The sequence below is a fragment of the Crocuta crocuta genome, unplaced genomic scaffold (assembly GCF_008692635.1).
Source record: "Crocuta crocuta isolate KB4526 unplaced genomic scaffold, BGI_CrCroc_1.0 scaffold55, whole genome shotgun sequence".
Classification (NCBI taxonomy): domain Eukaryota; kingdom Metazoa; phylum Chordata; class Mammalia; order Carnivora; family Hyaenidae; genus Crocuta; species Crocuta crocuta.
The window spans coordinates 6,363,060-6,381,759 of record NW_027530512.1 but is presented as its reverse complement, the minus strand read 5'-3'; the positions used below and the strand labels follow the sequence as shown (position 1 = coordinate 6,381,759).

Below are 18,700 nucleotides of genomic sequence, written 5' to 3'. Positions count from 1 at the left end.
GTTCTCCCTGGTAGGAATGACCTGCATCCCTTCTTTACCTATTTCTTATATTTTTCCTTCAAGATTCACTCAGCCCAGGTATCATCTCACGCAGGTAAGCCTCCCTAGAGCCTCAAGTCAAGGTAAATGCTCTTGCGTGTGTTCCCACTGCACTCTGTCATCCTATTTATAACATTCTATGGTCACTGTTTTCTTGATCTTTAGTTCCTTGATGGTAGAGCCCACGGCATATTCATCTTCACATCCTTGATAGAGTACCAAGTACAGAGACAACCCTCAATGAGTGTGTGCTACATACATAAATGGATGAAATGAGTGAACTTCCTATCTCATTTACTCAAAATTTCACCCTCTACAGGTATCACTTGGGATATCATGAACTAGTTTCCCATTTCAAAAATACAAGAGAATAAAAAGATATATTTGAAGTTTCTATAAATCTACACAAGAAAAATAATTAGAAGATAAGTACTTACAAAATAATAACCACAAATATCTATATCGAATCATTTCAGGGGAAAAAATGTACTCCCACCACCATCTTGGGAAGGAAAGTTAGTCTCCCACTTACTTCAGCTAATCTTGAATGTTTGTGGACCACCTCTGTTTTATTCATTGGCGTGAGCTGCTGCAAAACACTTCGGCTATTTGTCAACGCCCGTGTCAACCGGGCAAATTTTGTCCAACCTTAAAAGTAAGGAGAGAAAGTCTCAGTTTTTCACATATAATGAATATGGAACCCAACATTCTTGCTAATATTCAGGGGATCTCAGAAACAGCATAACATCCAGAACTAATAAAAAGTGTCAATCTAAAGCACTTTATTTCTCCATAGACATCACCACATATTTCAAGTGTAGCTATAAAGTAATGAGTAATTTTTATGTGTGACCTTTCTGTTTTGCTCATATCTATTACATAGTTCCTGTAGCCAAGGTACAGCTCTCCACAAAATTCTGTGTTCCCCCTTGAATTTTAGAGATTTGTTACTGGAAAACAGCTGCCCAGCCAAAAATATTATTTCCTAGCATTCTTTGCATCCAGCCATGCCCATGCCCCTAGTTCTCATCAATGGAATGAAAGCAGAAATGTTATGTGTCACTCTCATATATGCCACAACTTAAGAAGCAAGTGAGACTTCTCTGCACTTTCTCCCTCCTTCTACCAGCTCGATGCAAGTGACAAAAAGCCCCTAGGGAATAGTAAAGCACTGACTCCATGAAGGGAAGACTGCCATATGCCGTGGATCTTCTGCCTTAGACTTTAATGTGAGCAAGAAATATCTTTCTGTTGTGTTAAGCTACTGGAAGATGGGGGTTATTTATTATAGCCTAATAAAAAACAATTTTACTGTGCATTCATGTGTAGATATATACACATAATAAAATGAAACCCTATTTCAACAAATCTCACATATTATGGTTCATATCATATTTTCATCTTTTTTGTAACATAGCAAAATGTTATTTCTCTCTTGTTAATTACAGTCATGTCTAAAATATCATTCTTTAAATAGCTAGAATCGCTAACATTGTTTTCTGAAAGAGAAGTAATTTTAATTCCTGGGGGGAGGGGCTGTGAATTTAATGAGAAAGAAATTTCTACCCAAGGCCTCAAATTTCCATTATTAAAATAATTAGCTTCAAGGAAATGTCAAGGGGATATGAATAAGTAGAGCAAAACTAACCATACTCTGAACCTGTATCAATTATCCTTTCTCTAGATATTCCAAAAGCACTAATTTATTAAAGATCCAATACGACCATTTGATAACTTCTATGATATTGCCCTTCACTAGGTTATTTGCCAAATAACTCCTTAAATTTAGGAAAACTTCTGATGGTCTCAAGGAAAGATGGTAATGACAATGATGAAATTTCAGACGCTGTGACCAAAAATGAAGAAATCCTCAGCAGAAACCAGTCAAATGCCTTTCAAATTATACTAGGTAGATGATATCATACTTTACTATCATTCTTCAAGCTAATTCTGACTTCATTTAAGTTTTGTGTTTCCTCACCAGTTCAGCTCCCTCTATGGTACCCAACAAATGGATTATAAAATAAGTAAACTGGCATCAATTGATATAATGTCCTTAATTCCCCATTAATGGACTTAATCCTAGTGACTAGAAAAAAAAGAAAAGATAGGCTTTGGGAATTGTATGTATCCCTAAGGCTAACCCTGTGCAATGTGCTGAAGGAAGGAAGGGAGGGAGGGAGGGAGGAAGGAAAAAGAAAAGAAGAACCACCACCACCACCAGATATGCCACCAGCTCTCTAAGAACTTGTCAATGTAAAAGACCAATGTGCAATCTGTGTCACCAGTCTAGACTCTTCTTCTCAGAATTAGACCTATCTTGTATCTAATCAGCCACTAGCCAACTTTGACAAATATGTTCTATAGGCATCTGACACTCAGCATGTGCAACACTGGTATCATCTTCTCCCTTCATCTCCAACTCTTCATCGTTCATGTATTCTTGGACTTGGTGACTAGCCCCATGATATGTTCAGATGTCCAAATCAGAAACTTGAAATTTACCATCCTCCTTCACTGTTACCTCCATACCCACGTGGATACCCACGTATCCAATCACTTCCAAGACTTGTAGACTATAACCTATTAATAAATTCACTCAAGTTGAATCTCCTCTTTCCATCTCTATATATCAGACAATCTTCAACCTGAGTTAGGTTGGCAGCATCTTAAAGACTATACTCGGGGCGCCTGGGTGGCTTAGTCGGTTAAACGTCCGACTTTCGACTTTCGCTTAGGTCATGATCTCGCGGTTTGTGGATTCAAGCCCCACGTCGGGCTCTGTGCTGACTGCCAGCTCAGAGCCTGGAGCCTATTTCAGAGTCTGTATCTCCCTCTCTCTCTGACCCTCCGCTGCTCACGCTCTCTCTCTCTCTCCTAGAAATAAATAAAAATATTTAAAAAAAAAAAAGACTATACTCTATATCTACTCTCTGACCATATACTCTCCAAGAAACTCTACATTGCTGCCAAAGTACTTCCCATTTCCCTATTTCAAACTCTTTAGGAGATCCCTGGAGGCCTTCAGAGTAACAGTGCATTTTCTTGGTATATAGGTCATTTAGTTTCTGACCAAAGATTTCCTCTGCATTCATCTCCTTCTACTTCTCTATACATACTCTGTATGCTAGCCCTACTAAAATTAATAGCAAATTAAAAGAAGAATAAATTAAGAACTAAAATTAAATCTTCTGGGAATTCTCTGTACATCCTATGATATTCATTGCGTCCAGGTTTTCAAGCATTATAATCATTCTGCCTGCCTGAAATGCTTCCCCCATTCCCATATGTCTGGCTAACACTGACTGCCACCTCTAGATTCAGTTAAAGCATTATCTCCTTCTGGCTGCTTCTTTGATCCACTCATAAGAGAGCTGTCCTCCTCTGTGCTTGCACATCATAGGATAAATACCCCACATGGCACTTGCAACACTAATGGCAGTTGTTGATTAACATGCTAGTCAACTCTTACTGAACTATTTATTGTTCATCTCTCCATATTCAAGCACTTGATCAGGGTCTGGCATAAAACAGGCCATTAATTAACTAATTGACTTACTTGTAACTTAAAAATCAGATTTAAAATAAGCCCCCCTTTGTTTTATTATCATGGGTTGGATTTGGTTTTGCTTTGTTGGGTAAATATTAAGGGTGTCTTCAGATGACAATGTTGGCAATAGATACATTAAAGTATTTCCTGTGATCATTTCTCTTTCTTACTTCAATTTGATATTATAATTGCATTGAATGTTTCTAGAAACTTCCAAGGCAATGTTATACTAATTGAAGCTTCATATTTTTAAGACAAGTAATGTTACACACAGTATGTCTAAGTATTAGATTAAAAAAGCACATTTTTATTCCCAGAATAAGGTTAATCCAGAAAATATTTTGAAAAAATATTAAAAGAGATATTGAAAGAATAAATTCGTTGACACATGGAAGAATACAAATCATCAAATGACATGTGTTCTCTCATTTCCTACAGTCATGGTTAGGATTAGGGCTTTTTTATAATTCTCAGTTCTCAACAGTTAGCATTTTTCTCAAAACCCCTATACCACCCCTCCTTCCTCACTCTCAGCCAATTACCTTGTCAAATGTTATTGAATAAACAGAGGCCATAAGAAAGACGATACCCTTCAATTTCCTTTCTGTCCCCTCCATCTCTAGACCCACCCACATGGCACTGAATCTTGCCTGCCTCTTTATAATCTCAAAGAGGTAGACATTGGCTCTTTTCTGATCATGCTTATGTTCTACTCATGGGCATTTAAGTGATTTCTAGGTTTTTCACTATCACTAACACCACCACAGTAAATTTCCTATGCCAATCCTTTTGTGCCCTTGGACACATCTGAAATTGCCTAAGTTATTAACTAAATTAGTTCATTTGCTCTATCACCAACCCCCCCATACAGTCGAACTAAAAAAGTTGAGCAGCCATACTGTCTAGGTCAGAAAAAAAGGCACATCAGCAGTTCTAACTTTTTCCAGCGATACATTTACTGATCTCACCTTTACAGAGACCTAACTGGTATAACTGATTATTCAGCACAGTTCGCTGATGTTACTTAGATGTGGTCGATATGGGGTAATGTGAACAGAGAGCTGAATATGAAGAGCCTAAAACTTGCTCTATGAGTTGCTTGTGGAATTATGAGAACATTTGTTCTCCTAAAAGCTCAGGATGCCAGCTCCTTCTTAATAAAACATTAGTTTAGCTCTATTGGGTTGCAATTAACCTCTTTGTCATGGACTGCCTAATCTTAAAAATAAGAGGAAGTCAAAGAGGCAGTTAAATCAATCTTACTAGACTGCAACACAAGATTCTAATCTATAAGAAAAAAAGCTTAGGCAAACAATTATACACTTGGCCAAAGAGACTACATGGTATAATTACTCATATTTCATATGTTGTTTCCTCTCTAAAGAAAACCATTGGCTTCCCACAAGGGGAAGGCTGCTATTTTTGCTGTTAGTTTCACTCTATAGGAATTTTTTGTCTCAATTATTGGCATGAAGATGCCATAACTATTTGGCACAGGATATTTCACACCGTAAGTGTCTTGGCAGTTTTGGAATCTGTATGACAATACTGCACAGATAAATGGGTAGAGATTCTGGCCATCTCTTTTAGAGCACATATGGATAATCAACAGAATGGATTTCTTGGCTGTAATTTTTCCCCTTTGTATTATTACAAATGATGAATCGGGTACCATTGACTGATTAGCTCAGTAACAGTTCTAAGACCTCAGTACCAGGAACAAAAGATAACAAGAATGCTTTGCTCCCTTGAATTATTATCAGTAAATTTCATTGGTTTAACACAGTACAATTCTGCTAGAATCATAGTGCTCTCAATTGTTGCAGGGGAAAAAAAGGAAAGCAGAGGATTAAAGTAGCCAAAATGCAATAGTAAGTTTCCAGCAGAAAGGATAAGACAGCATAGTGCAATAGGGAGAATATGGGATTGAAAATCAGTCACACTTTTCATGTCAGGAGACAGTAAAACAGAGATAGCAATACTAATTTTCAGAACTGTGTAGGAAAGAACAATAAAGAAGATAAAGTTCCTGTCAGATCGTGACTACTCCATCAAAACAGGTTTCCTTCTCCCTCAATGGTTTTTACCACCATCCATCACAGTATAAGTCAAAGGTATCATTGACATCATTCAGTACCATTAATTTTAAAGGCAAAAATCAACCTAGAATGAAGTTTTGGTGTGGTGAGATTCATTATGAGGAAGAGGTGCACTTAAATTGCAATCACATTATAGTTACTATCCCAGATACAATTCACAAATAAAATTCAGAATTAGTTCACAATCTTTCAACTATATCTCTGGGTTTCTTGGTAAAAATACCAAATCACATAGAAGGAGATTAATGTTAATTACAACCTTGACAAGTCTTCAAAGGATTGTGGACCCTTGCTCTACTCACTGGCCCCTTTTTCACACTGAGAAGGTAAAATGCCCTTGCTCTGGATTAAAAGTTACATTCTTGTCTGCCAATGTATGGAATTAACTTTTCTACTCTACATCTTAAAACACTATTTCCAATATCCCAGGTAGAATTCTACTACCTACATATTTCTTCAGAATTTTGCAAATACCCTTTGTCACCTCCATTGCAACAGCCTCAACTCCCTAATCCTCTGTCTGAGTCTTTTCATTTTACTCACCTCACCAAATCCCAACTCTGGTTAAATCCAACTCTTCATTACTTCTGCATCCATACACCTTTGACTAAACATTGGGGGAGTAAAACATATAATCATGCTCAAGGATGCTGGTGGAATTCAGCAGTTGCTAGCCCCAAGCAGACCTTAGTGTTCAGCAAACCTGTTACATTCCCCTTGCCCACTCACTTCTCCACTCTCTTAGATCACCGTTTCATGCCTACTCCTCTCCCCAAATCTTCAATACTTCATCTCCTTCACCATCCTTACTCTCAGGTGAGAATCATGTGTTTTATATTACTGAGAAAATAAGAGCGATCAGAAGAAACCTTCCAATCTATATTTACTTGTTTGTCTCCCCTTCCCCCATTAGGATGTGAGGGAAGAAACTATGTATCTTCAGGACATAGAATAGTGCCTGGAGCATTCTGTGTGCTTAATCAGCATTTTTGGTTGGGGGGAAAATTGGTAAAATAGATAAAAAGGCAAACTAAATTTTCCTGTGAGGAGTCATGAAAAGTCTCACATTAAGAAATTCTGGTGCCCGGGGCGCCTGGGTGGCTTAGTCGGTTAAGCGTCCGACTTTCACTTAGGTCATGATCTCGCGGTTCGTGGGTTCGAGCCCCACGTCGGGCTCTGTGCTGACTGCCAGCTCAGAGCCTGGAGCCTATTTCCGAGTCTGTATCTCCCTCTCTATCTGACCCTCCCCTGCTCACGCTCTCTCTCTCTCTNAAAAAACATATTGAAAAAAAAAAAAAAAAAAAAAGAAAAGAAAAGAAAAGAAAAAAAAATTCTGGTGCCCAAGGCTGAATTAAAAGTAAATCTACCATCTCCCAGTTTAATGCATTACACCCAAATTTTGATATTATGGTATTATCACGAAATTTCATCTGCACTTGCTTAAAAATTCCATAGTCCCCTTTACTAAACTTAAGAATTTAAGAGACATATTCTTCTGCCAAGATTTCCAAACATACTTTCCTAAGCTTCTACCCTCATAGAGATAGCAGGATGATTATTTAAGGACATAAATATTTTATTTCTATTGAATTTTTCATATTAATTTTACAGCTCATATGAATAATAGAAAGTAGCTCATATACAACATTCATAGTTACATTGCACATTACTTTTTCAATAATCGGTTATGTATTTGAAAGGTGTGCAAGAGTCTCAAAATAAAAGTCTGCTTAAAATAAGCTCTTCCTCTACAGATTCAGGCCTTGGAAAGAGATAGTCTTCTCTAATGCTTTTCACAGTGGAGTCTGATTTCCCTTCTAAACTCTAATTTACATACCTATCTGGCACATAGTTCAAAATCAAAAGGTCTAAGTTATTTGGCATTTATTCAAATGCCATTTTCTTTTATAAGAATGAGTTACGCAGTTAAGAGATTTTACCAGAGGAAGAACTCTGATTCCAATGTAAGGATACAATGTAAGGATGGCGGTGTAGACAGATAAATGGAAGGGCATTAATTTGAGAAAAGCCAACTCTATACATTAGCACCTTTTCCCCAATCTCACTTTAAATGCCGTCAACTTTCAGTTTCTATAAATAGACTAAATATACTGACACCATCAGTGTTCAGCAGGCCAAAACTGAGAATGTACCATACTCTCCCCAACTTCAGCTGGGTCATTAAATCCCTCTTAAAAAAGTGAGATAAAATAATATTAATTGAACATAAACATAAATATAAATATTGTTTAAGGGAAAAGACTATGACATGAAATTTTTATACTCTGTATTACTGTTATTCAGTGTGAAGGCAAGAAAATATTCATCTGAAGAATATGTTAGGTCATAAATCGTATACCAATTATTTTTTATTTAAAAACATATTATTTTAAGATATAGTCAGCTGTTAGCTATAGGTTTTTCATAAATGTTCCTTAACAAGTTGAGGAAGTTCCTCTCTATTCCTACTTTACTAAGAGTTTTTACCATGAATGTTTCATCATCATGCTTGTCCTATGTTGAATAATATGATGATACAATCTTTCTTTCTCAGCCTGTTGAAGTGGTAAATTACAGGGATTGATTTTTTCATGTTGAACCAGATTTGCATATGTGGAATAGATCCCACTTGATTTTCCTGTGGGCTCAATTTTTATTAAGGGTTTTTATATCTATATTCATGAGAAATATTAGTCTGTAATGTTCTTTTCTTACAGTGTCTCTATCTGGCTTTGGTATGAGGGTAGTGTTGGCCTCACAGAATGAGTTAGGGGAGCTCTCTCTGCTTCTATTTTCCGGAAAAGACTGCAGATTTTCCAAAACAAAAAAAACAAAAAACAAAAAATAAAAAACCAAAATATCCTTGGTTTTGGCAGTTTGTTAATTATAGATTAAATTTATTTAATAGATATAGAATGACTTAGGTTATCTATTTCTCCCAGTATGAGTTTTTGCAGTTTGTTTTTCAAAGAAATAGTTCATTTCCCCTAAATTATCAATTCAGTGGCTCTAGAGTTGATCAAAGTATTCTTCTATAATGCTTTGATGTCCTTGGGATGAGCTGTGATGGCCCTTCTTTAATTTCTGATATTGGTCACCTGTATCTTCTCCCTTTGTTCTCGCTTAGCCTGGTTAGTGGTTTATTAACTTTGATGATCTTTTCAAAGAACCAGCTTTGAGTTGTGGTGATTTTCTCTAATGTTTTCCTATTTTATACTTCATTGATTTCTGCTCTAAGTTTTCTTATTTCTTGTCTCCAGCTTGCTTTGGTTTAAATTGCTTTTTTTTTTTTGTCTCCCTAAGGTGGAAGCTTAGGTTATTAATTTTGTATCTTTCTTCTTTTCTTGTATAAGCATTTAATGTTATATACATTTTCTTTTAACAACTACTTTTGCTGCATCCCATAAATTTGATAATTTGTATTTTCATTTTCATTCAGTCCAAATAGTTTTTTAATTTACCTTAAGCCCTCTTTGACCCATGGGATATTTACAAATGTGTTAATTTCCAAATATTTGGAGATTTCTTAGCTCTCTGTTATTGATTTCTGGTTTAATTCCATTGTGGTCTAAAAATATGCCTTTTTAAAGCTTTCTATTCTTTAAATTTGTCAGGGTGTGTTTTATGGCTAGAATGTGATCTCTCTAGTGGATGTTCCATGTAAGCTTGAGAACACATATTCTATGGCTATTGGATGGAGCACCTTAGAATTTTAAAACAAATAAGCATTAAACCTAAATACCATTAGAAAACTATTCAATTTTTAAAAATAGTATTTAAATTTATCCTAAACCTCATAGACACTGAATCTCTGAGTAAAAGTAGAGGAACAGGTAGTGTGAGTCCAAAAGTAAATATTCAATCTACCAGGAGATCATTTAATACACACATTTTCAGAAACATTTGCAAATAAATTGACCTGTTATACTTTAAATGGTTTGCACATTGTAAAATTTTCCTCTTGCAATTTGGTACTAACCAGAAATTGACCAGGTATAATACAATATATGTGACTCCATATGCAAGGAATAGAAGTATAAAATTTTTCTATAATTATGATTACAGTTAAAAAGATTAAATTCCTGTGCCAGTTTTTTTTTTAAGGACAGGAAGACAATTTTTGCCAAATACAAAGAAGATTTCATTTTCAACCTCCAAAGGGATTAAAAATAACATTTCATAAAAACTTCTAAGAATATTTGAAATTCTTCATTTATATGACACCAGTTTTTAATTTAAACATAATTAGAGGGAACAAAATGAGAATATGTTACCTAGAAAAGGGGATACATGTACATGCCAATGACTACTGCTTTCTATAGCCATCTCCCTGAATATTATACTAAGACTATAGTCAGGATGTTTGCATTTTGCCAGCCACTCACTTGATAACAAATTATCTTCACATAATCTACTCTTATAGATACCCAAGAGTATCTACAACAGCTGAATGGGTAAAGAATGATAAGTAACCTGAAAAAAATCAACTAATCAATCACTTATCAATTCAACCAAATTCAATCAACTAATCAACTGTGCTGTAAAAAGACTTCACCTAAACCATCCCAAAGGTTGTTAAATTTTGTATTTCTAAAGCTCATTCTGGTAGAAGTTTTTGATCCCATTATATTGATTCTAAATTAATAATGATCTATGAAAATTCCTCTTATTATAATTTAGGTTCATCAATTCTCATTTCAACTTTGGAAACCCATGTTATTTCCATTCAAATGATATGATTGGATAAAATTGATTATGGATAAACTGCTAGCATGAATGTAAAGCAAAGGAAGTATTACATAGTAAAATTGTGTTTTCCAGGGAAACCAATGTATCTTTCTAAATAATAATAATAATAACAATATTTATAATTGACAGCCTAATTCCTAAATGTAGCATCACTTTGGAAATTACCTTTTGTTGAATCATCCTCTATTGGCTGTTTGAACAATGTAATATCCTTGAAAGTACATAGGAACAACACCACTTTTTCATGTTCATTTCTTATTGGTGCAATTTGCATATAAAACCAAACAGGGGTTCCTGTAAGAGAGAGAAAGGACAACAGAGTGTGACAGATCCACAGCAGTGCTTTGGTCTCCTGCCTTCTCCCTTCCTTTGGCTGCCAACTGCTATGCCAGGAACCAGCACCAAAACAACAGTATTTTTATTGCTTTCCGAATCAAGCAACTACCAGTTGTTCAAATATTAATAAACATTTTTCAACCCAAAATCTGAAAGCAGAGCAGAGGGTGTCATTTCACAACGCAGGAGCACAATGGCAGTCTCACTACTTAAGGTAACGCCAGTATTACCTTGGGGTCTGTGTCCCTACATCCCCGCTTCTCTCACCAAATCCCTTTTCATAGTCTCCCCATGCATGACCACTCCTACGTGCATCTCCTTGTCACTTTGAGAAGTGTTTCCAACTGACTTCAACAGAAATCCCTGATGCCCTGATAGGCAGTCCTCTCCAAGGAACATTTGAAACACTATTCCTGTCTCAAGTTTCTCTCATCAGTCAGTTACACGATGGCTCTATGCCTTTGACAGCACCTCTAAATCAGAGACAGAGGACATCACAACTACTTGATGACCGTTGTACACAGAGCTCTACTTGGAACTTATAATGCAATCAAGAAAAAAAAAAAAAAAAGACATGTCCCCAACCCTTGAGATTCTCAGGTTTCTTTATGAGCCACAGCTTCCTATATCCTTCACTCAAAGAATGAGGTTTGACCCTGTCGCTATGTTCTTTAAACAATGGCTTCTGCAGCCTCCACAAAACAAAGAGTTTCAGAGCACTTAAGTCTCAGCATTTGGACAAACCAGGAACTGGCATTACTTCAAATAATAAATATTTGAAGACACAAGAAATGCCTTCAAAGGAGTAATTACCCATTGAACAATAAAACACTGAAGGAATGTTCCATCAAAATCAAAAAGACACGGTTTGCATCATATTCTTTCTAGACCACCCATCACGCAGTAAAGCCTCTCCAAGTTTCCTATCTTAAAGACATAGAGGCTTTTGTTAGGTTTGGGATTTGGGGAGTGAAATATGCAGCTATTAATAGCCTCTACGTGAGAATTGATAGCCTATTAGTGGCTTGCGTTGAAAACCAAATAGGGAAAACCTTCATAGCTTTGGCCAAAAAAAAGTCACATAATAATGTCACCACAAAGGGGAATTTGTCATCTAGACAAGACAAGATAGCTTAACTACCAGGCTCAAGAAATCAGAGAATTAGAGAGAGGGAAATTTTATGAAATATTCAGTTCAGGTCCTTTGCAACCCTGGGCCTTTGGAAAAATATGGCCCTTTCCAAAATGACCAGTGGGTAACACAGGGATCTCAGAAGCCATCACACCATCCCCCAGACAGACTTGTTCTTTATTTTCTGCTTCTTATTCTACACAGTGTACCCAAAAACTGTGAGTGATGTACGAAGTTTTACAAATCACCGGAAACACATGCTCACAGATACATGGCCTACGGCTGTTCCAACACAGTGAGCTTGAAGCAGCAGGGTCATAAACAGAGAGAAAAGGGCATTAAAAATATGTCATTTTCCTAGGTCTGTTAAAAATTTGAAAAGAGATGATGTTACATTTCCCAACTTCCTATAAAAACAGCAACTTTTCAAATTTTAGCATAGAGTCAGGGCTGTTTTTAAAATTACGTTCAGATATGAAGGTAGATTTTTTTTTTCTTCAAGTTGAGCTACAGGGTGAGATGGCCCAAGTAGACAGGAGATGTGGCTAGTAAAATATCCATATTCTGGTTTTGGGGTTCAAGGAAGCAGGAAGTCTAACAGGGTTAGACAGAGAGGACAGTTGTAGATGGAAACCCAGGACAATGCCTTGGCATTGATTATCTGGAGCAGCCCAAGCCATCACAGGTCTCCCTTCTTGCAGACAGAAAGATTCATTTAAATCATCATCCCAGAGCCACTGTTTTCTTCTCAAGAGTAGAAACAGTCCCCTGCTGACCAGAGCAATGGACCTTAAAAATAGAGCCTACAAAGTGAAATGTCAATGATGACATGTGTTCAATCAAATCCCTCAGTCCCCTTATTTGCAAAGTGCTGTTTAACCTGATTACTTAATGGAAGTGTTGGGAAGAGTTGGCATTCAGGCATTCCCAAAACATTTATCCACAGACATGTGAATTTTTCTAACATTTTAAAAAGTTACAAGCACATACTTTTTTCAGTATCTTGATGGTCAAGATCCTTCAGATAATAATTTGCAAGATTTTTTAAAGCTGCTTTAAGTGAAAGAGAACTCTATACAAAGACATAAATGATATCTATCCTTCATATTAGAGGAAAAAAACTCAATGCAAATCAGAGAATTTCAAACCATTAAAGTAAAGCAGAAAATTACCAGGGAAGGAAATTTTTGGGAATGTAAAATTCAAGTTGTTGCTAACATGATATAAAGGATATAAAGAAAACAGAATCCCCATCCACAAAGATATTTTTGAGAAACTCAGAAACTGTGAACTTGGCATTCATGCTTTAAAATCAGGCAAAGATTTGTTTATTCTTCTTTATGACTTAATGACTTTAGTAATATGGAGTATCCTTAAGTTAGTTGCTAAACTCAGGGCACATATCTAAGTCTTCAAAGGATAACAACCTTGTATGAAAATGATTGCAGGGGGGCATATGGGCCTACTATAAATTATCAACACATATCTGGACCTGGTGAAAAAGACCCAGAAAGCACCTTGAGCTTGACTTTTCTCTGGTAGAGGACAGAGCAGATCATTCAGAATGGATTCTAGGTGACAACCCAACAGACATTTGGCTAAGACTAACGAGAAATACCTCTCTGGCCTTGATTCTAAAATGAAAGATAAAATGTTAACACATTCCATAGGGAAAACCATTGAGAACCAACATTCCCATTACCCGGTACACTAATTTTAAAGCAATGCCTGTGGTTGCTGTTTTCCTTTTGATGACCCATTGATAAAAAGAGAAACCTAATTTCTCTTTTAAATAATTTAAAGTGACTAAATGTTTGAGGTAAGATGGAGAGAATGAATTATGCTGCAAACACTTCAACCAGCTGTGAAAATGGAACAAGTATTTCCTGTTAAAGCTAAAATGCTTCCCAAACTGGGGAAGAATTTAGTGACCATCAACTTCCACTAAAATAACAATTGGCTTTGCTATCATTTATCAATAATAGTAAATAAATTGACCCATTGTAGGAAGTGACTGTTCATTTAAAAAAAAAAAAAAAGGTAAATTTGGGAAAAAGAAATAAAAGTAACCAGACCAAAGAAAACAAATTAGAAATGAAAGTTGGTAGGGCGCCTGGATAGCTCAGTCAGTGAAGCAGCTAACTTCAGCCCAGGTCATGATCTCAAGCTCCAAGAGTTTGAGCCCCACATCAGGCTCTGTGCTGACATCTCAGAGTCTGGAGCCTGCTTTGGAGTCTGTGTCTCCCTCTCTTTCTGCCCCTCCCCCACTCATATTCTCATTCTCTCAGAAGGAAGGAAGGAAGGAAGGGAGGGAGGGAGGAAGAAAACTTGGTTATGGAGTATACTAGTTGATTTTTGTTTGGCTGGTTTTTTCCTCCAAACTCTGAAAGAGTCCATATCATGGAGTCTTATGTGATTATATAATGCACAACTGATCACTCACAAATTCTGTCCTAGAGAACAGCTCACCATAATCAGTACAAATTTACCAGATGGGAATGGCCTATTCTGAAAGTAGTGACTACATCTGTAAGCCTTCCACACACAAGAGTGAAAGTCTAGCAAAAGGTCATATTGGTAAAGACTAACCTCAAAGAGATATCACAGGTTATCCATGCACATGTAAAAAGATAATCACACATACTCAGTGATAACAATGGCCTTTTCCTTTAACCATAAGCAGAAATGAATGGATTTCTCTGTAATTTTTAGTTGCTGTCATGTAACTACAGGATCTTTACCATGAGTATTAATCACAAAACATTTTGCCCATACACACACACATACACATACACACACACCCCGTACCATATTTTCCTGGTTGCTTTCCATAGGTAGAATCATTTGTTAGTTTTGCTATCTAATTTTATCAGCACACCCTGCCTTTGCCAAAAGAAGGAACAATGTTTTATATTCTCCCTACACTACAGCTCACCTACCACTAACCGAAACATAACATAAATCAGAGTTGACACAACTTATTGATAATTTAGATACATACTGTTTTTCTTGTACAGAAGAACTTCAAAGCAATTTGACTCGTAGTTGTCAAAAGTCTGCCTCACTTTCTCAATGGTCTTCTTGTCAGTCAATTCTCCGTACATAAAACTGGAAAAAAAAACTCATTTAAGTTTTGTGTTGCTTTTCAAATACTACATAAAATCACATAGCTGTCTTTTTTGATTAAGTATTCACCTTTAGTTACAAAATAAAATGTTGCTTCCACAAGAGAAACTAAATTATTGAAACAATGTTTTAATCTTGATAAACTTCTGGCTAAAAACTAGGTTTAGAAGTTATTTCAAACATACAGAGAGAGAGAGTTATCAATTTACATAGTTCCTACAGGCACAGATTTCAGTTACTACAGTTTAGTTAAATAAATCCAGTTTCCCAACAGCATGGTTCAAATTTCTGTTATCATAATATATTAACTGTAAACGGCTGCATAAAATATAAGCTTTGCTGCTATCTCCTCAGCCTACAAATCACTAGTAAATAAGAGATACACATAATAATCAGTAACCAATCACATCACTGCTTTCAAAGCTCCTCAGCATTGGTGCATCTGTTAAGTTCATGCCCAGTGTTGTTATTAAGTGTTGCCTCCTTGGCTCTCACCAATAAATCCACACGACATTTTACAAAAATGGATCATCAAAATCAGGAATTAGCTATCTAAGATTGACCATCAAAGATAGGAAAAATAATAATGCTGGAAGTGACATTCAAATTGAACATACATGAAGGTATAGATGAAACACGACTGTGGGTGTGTTGACACTGCTGTCACTTGAGAGATTATAGGGGGCCTGGGTGGCTCAGTCAGTTAAGTGTCCAATTCTTGATTTCAGCTCAGATCACAATCTCATAGTTTGTGAGATCAAGCCCCACACTAGACCCTGCACTGACAGCACAGAGCCTTCTTGGAATTCTCTCTCTCCCTCTCTCTCTCTCTCTCTGCCTCTTCCCAACTCATTTGCTTGCTCACTCGCTCTCTCTCTTTCTCTTTCTCTCTCTCAAAATAAACTTTTTTTTAAAAAAAAAAAAGGCAGAGAGACTCTGGATATGCAACCAGAGGAACAGAGGGCAGGTGAATTTGTCAACATAAGTCAGGAAAGTGGTTGTGACAAAAAGGATCAAAGTTTCCCAGAGGAAGTGATGCCAGTGAAAGAAATCCACATTAAAAGAGCTCTAGGAGAGAGTTCACAATAGTGAGAGTACAAGGATGAAATAGTTGAGGTTGATACAGACTTATGAAGGAGTATGAGCCTTTACTAAGAGAAAAAAAAATCTCTCTTCATGTCATGCTGTATTACAAGCAGGCAAGTATTACTCAAGTGATTTGTGATCGTTTTTTACAAAGAAATGAAACACTTTAATTCTCAGTATTTCTTACATTCTAAATCAGTGTGCTAAATATTAGTTTTACTATTATCTGCATTTCCCTCCATTTATAATCAACAGTAAGAGAGTTTTTAATGTTTTGACAGATGTTCTTAAAGGTCACAGAATAAGTATAAATGTTTCCACTGAGTATTAAGATCGTATTACATCATTTCAACTTGCATGGTCTTTTTTATCCTCCCATACAACAAGGAAACGTGAAGACTCCATGTTACACATATAATACGTGAGCTTTCTCATCAGGTAGTCTCATCAGTTAAGATAGGGACAGGTGTGGCTCATGGGAGGAAAACAATGGTGAGAAATTGAAGAAGACACACACTGTTGCCCTGGGTATGGGGAACATACAAAACATAAATTAAAAAGTGAGATTTTACATGCCACAAAAATTTCCTTATGTTTGAAATTACCCACTTTTCTAAGAGAACTGCACCAAAAGTCTGAAAATCTACAATATAGAACTCAGTCGAGAACTACAAGCCTCTAAAACTCTACTCTGTGGCTAAAATGAACAAATCAAGAGACTATAGTTGCTGGCAAGGATGTGGAGAAACAGGCACCCTCCTGTACTGTCGGTAGGGGTGTGGGGGTTCCTCAAAATGTTAACAATAGAACTCCCCTATGACCCAGAAATAGCACTGCTAGCAATTTACCCAAGGGATACAGGAGTGCTGATGCATAGGGGCACATGTACCCCAATGGTCATAGCAGCACTCTCCACAATAGCTAAAACATGGAAAGAGCCTAAGTGTCCATCAACGGACGAATGGATCAAGAAGATGTGGTTTATCTATACCATGGAATACTACATGGCCATGAGAAACAATGAAATCTGGCCATGTGTAGCAACATGGATGGAACTCGAGGGTGTTATGCCAAGTGAAATAAATCAAGCAAAGAAAGACAGATACCGTATGTTTTCACTCCTATGTGGAACAGCAGAAACTTAACAGAAGACCATAGGGGAGGGGAAGGGGGGAAAATAGTTAAGAAGAGGGAGGGAAGCAAACCACAAGAGACTCTTAACTACTGAGAACTGAGGTTTGATGTGGGGGGGGAGAGGGGGAAAGGAGTGATGCGCATGGAGGAGGACACTTGGGGTGAGCACTGGGTGTCATATGGAAACCAACTTGACAATAAACTATGTTAAATAAATAAATAAATAAATAAATAAATAAATAAATAAAATGAAACTCTACTCTGATGCTTTCACGATCTTCAGTCATGCATCTGGTTCTAGATACACAGTCCTACTAGTTAGCATAGTTGTCCAGATCCTTTAGTCCATGAGTAAAGACTTTGTGGCACTCCCAGATACCTTGAGTAAGTTTCTGAAGGTCCAGGTATATCTTTGTTATTGCTTTTCTTCCAGTTTCAGTAACTTAGGATATGGCCAGAGGCTAATCCAAGTGTTGTAGAGCCTAAAGCTTATACAATTTTAGGGACCTTCTTTAAAGAAAATAATATAAAATTATAAAACAAAATTAGGTACAGAACTTTGAAAGACATCCACTCAAGTGAGGGCCCTGAAGATTAAGATTCATGGGAAATCTGCCCCTGAATGTATCAATCTAGAAATTTTATAACATAAAAAGCATAGTTGGATATCAAGATCCAGAAAAAATAGAGGATCCTGTAGTAATGCCATATCACAACCAGAAATTACAGAGTAATGGTCCATCTTATGATAATACTAACCTAGGCCACTGGAATTCTAGAAACTAAGAAATGAAAGGAAATAGATGAGGCTTACCAAAGACTGCCGAGTCTGAATCCTGCATTTTCAAAACAGAATTTTCATTGTCATGATAGTAAATTAAGCAAGAGAATATCAGAATAAAATGGCAGATTCTAACTCCATAATCTCAGAGCCAGACTCACAGAGAAGCCCTCAGAGCCTCCCTGTAAGACGGCATTGAAAAGCCAATGCTTCAGCCAAAGACTGAATTGTACCTCATGAGAATTTCATGAAAAACTCTTGAAGGCATTACTGTGAAACTAGAATTACTTAGTTAAAGAGCACAAAGATGCCTCCTTTGTGGTTAATATTTTTATAGGGTAAAGTTTTTAAATCAACCAGTTTTTTTTAATTGACTATTTAATTTTTCATCTAAAGAATCCTTAATAAAAAAAATTGGGGTGCCTGAGTGGATCAGTTAGTTAAGTGTCTGACTTGTGATTTCAACTCACATCATGATGTCATGGTCATGAGATCAACCCCCACATCAGGCTCACTCGAGGATCCTGCTTAGGAATCTCTCTCCCTCCCTCTTTCTGCCCCTCCCCCACTGGTGCACACGTACATGCAAAATAAATAAATAGACATTAAAAAAAGAATGAAAGAAAACATTGAAAAACAAACAAAAAGTTAAGATAATTGAGTTAAAT

General features: G+C 36.6%; 1 protein-coding gene across 1 annotated transcript in view; it reads right to left on the bottom strand.

The window, feature by feature from the left end:
• KCNH5 (potassium voltage-gated channel subfamily H member 5) overlaps positions 1 to 18,700 on the bottom strand; it is a 308,389-nt gene that overhangs the window by 246,945 nt on the left and 42,744 nt on the right. The window contains exons 3-5 of the mRNA XM_077767083.1: positions 14,907 to 15,013; positions 10,603 to 10,731; positions 572 to 687 (exon numbers count right to left, since the gene is read on the bottom strand). Coding sequence (XP_077623209.1) covers positions 572 to 687; positions 10,603 to 10,731; positions 14,907 to 15,013 — 352 coding nt within the window. The remainder of the gene's footprint in view (positions 1 to 571; positions 688 to 10,602; positions 10,732 to 14,906; positions 15,014 to 18,700) is intronic.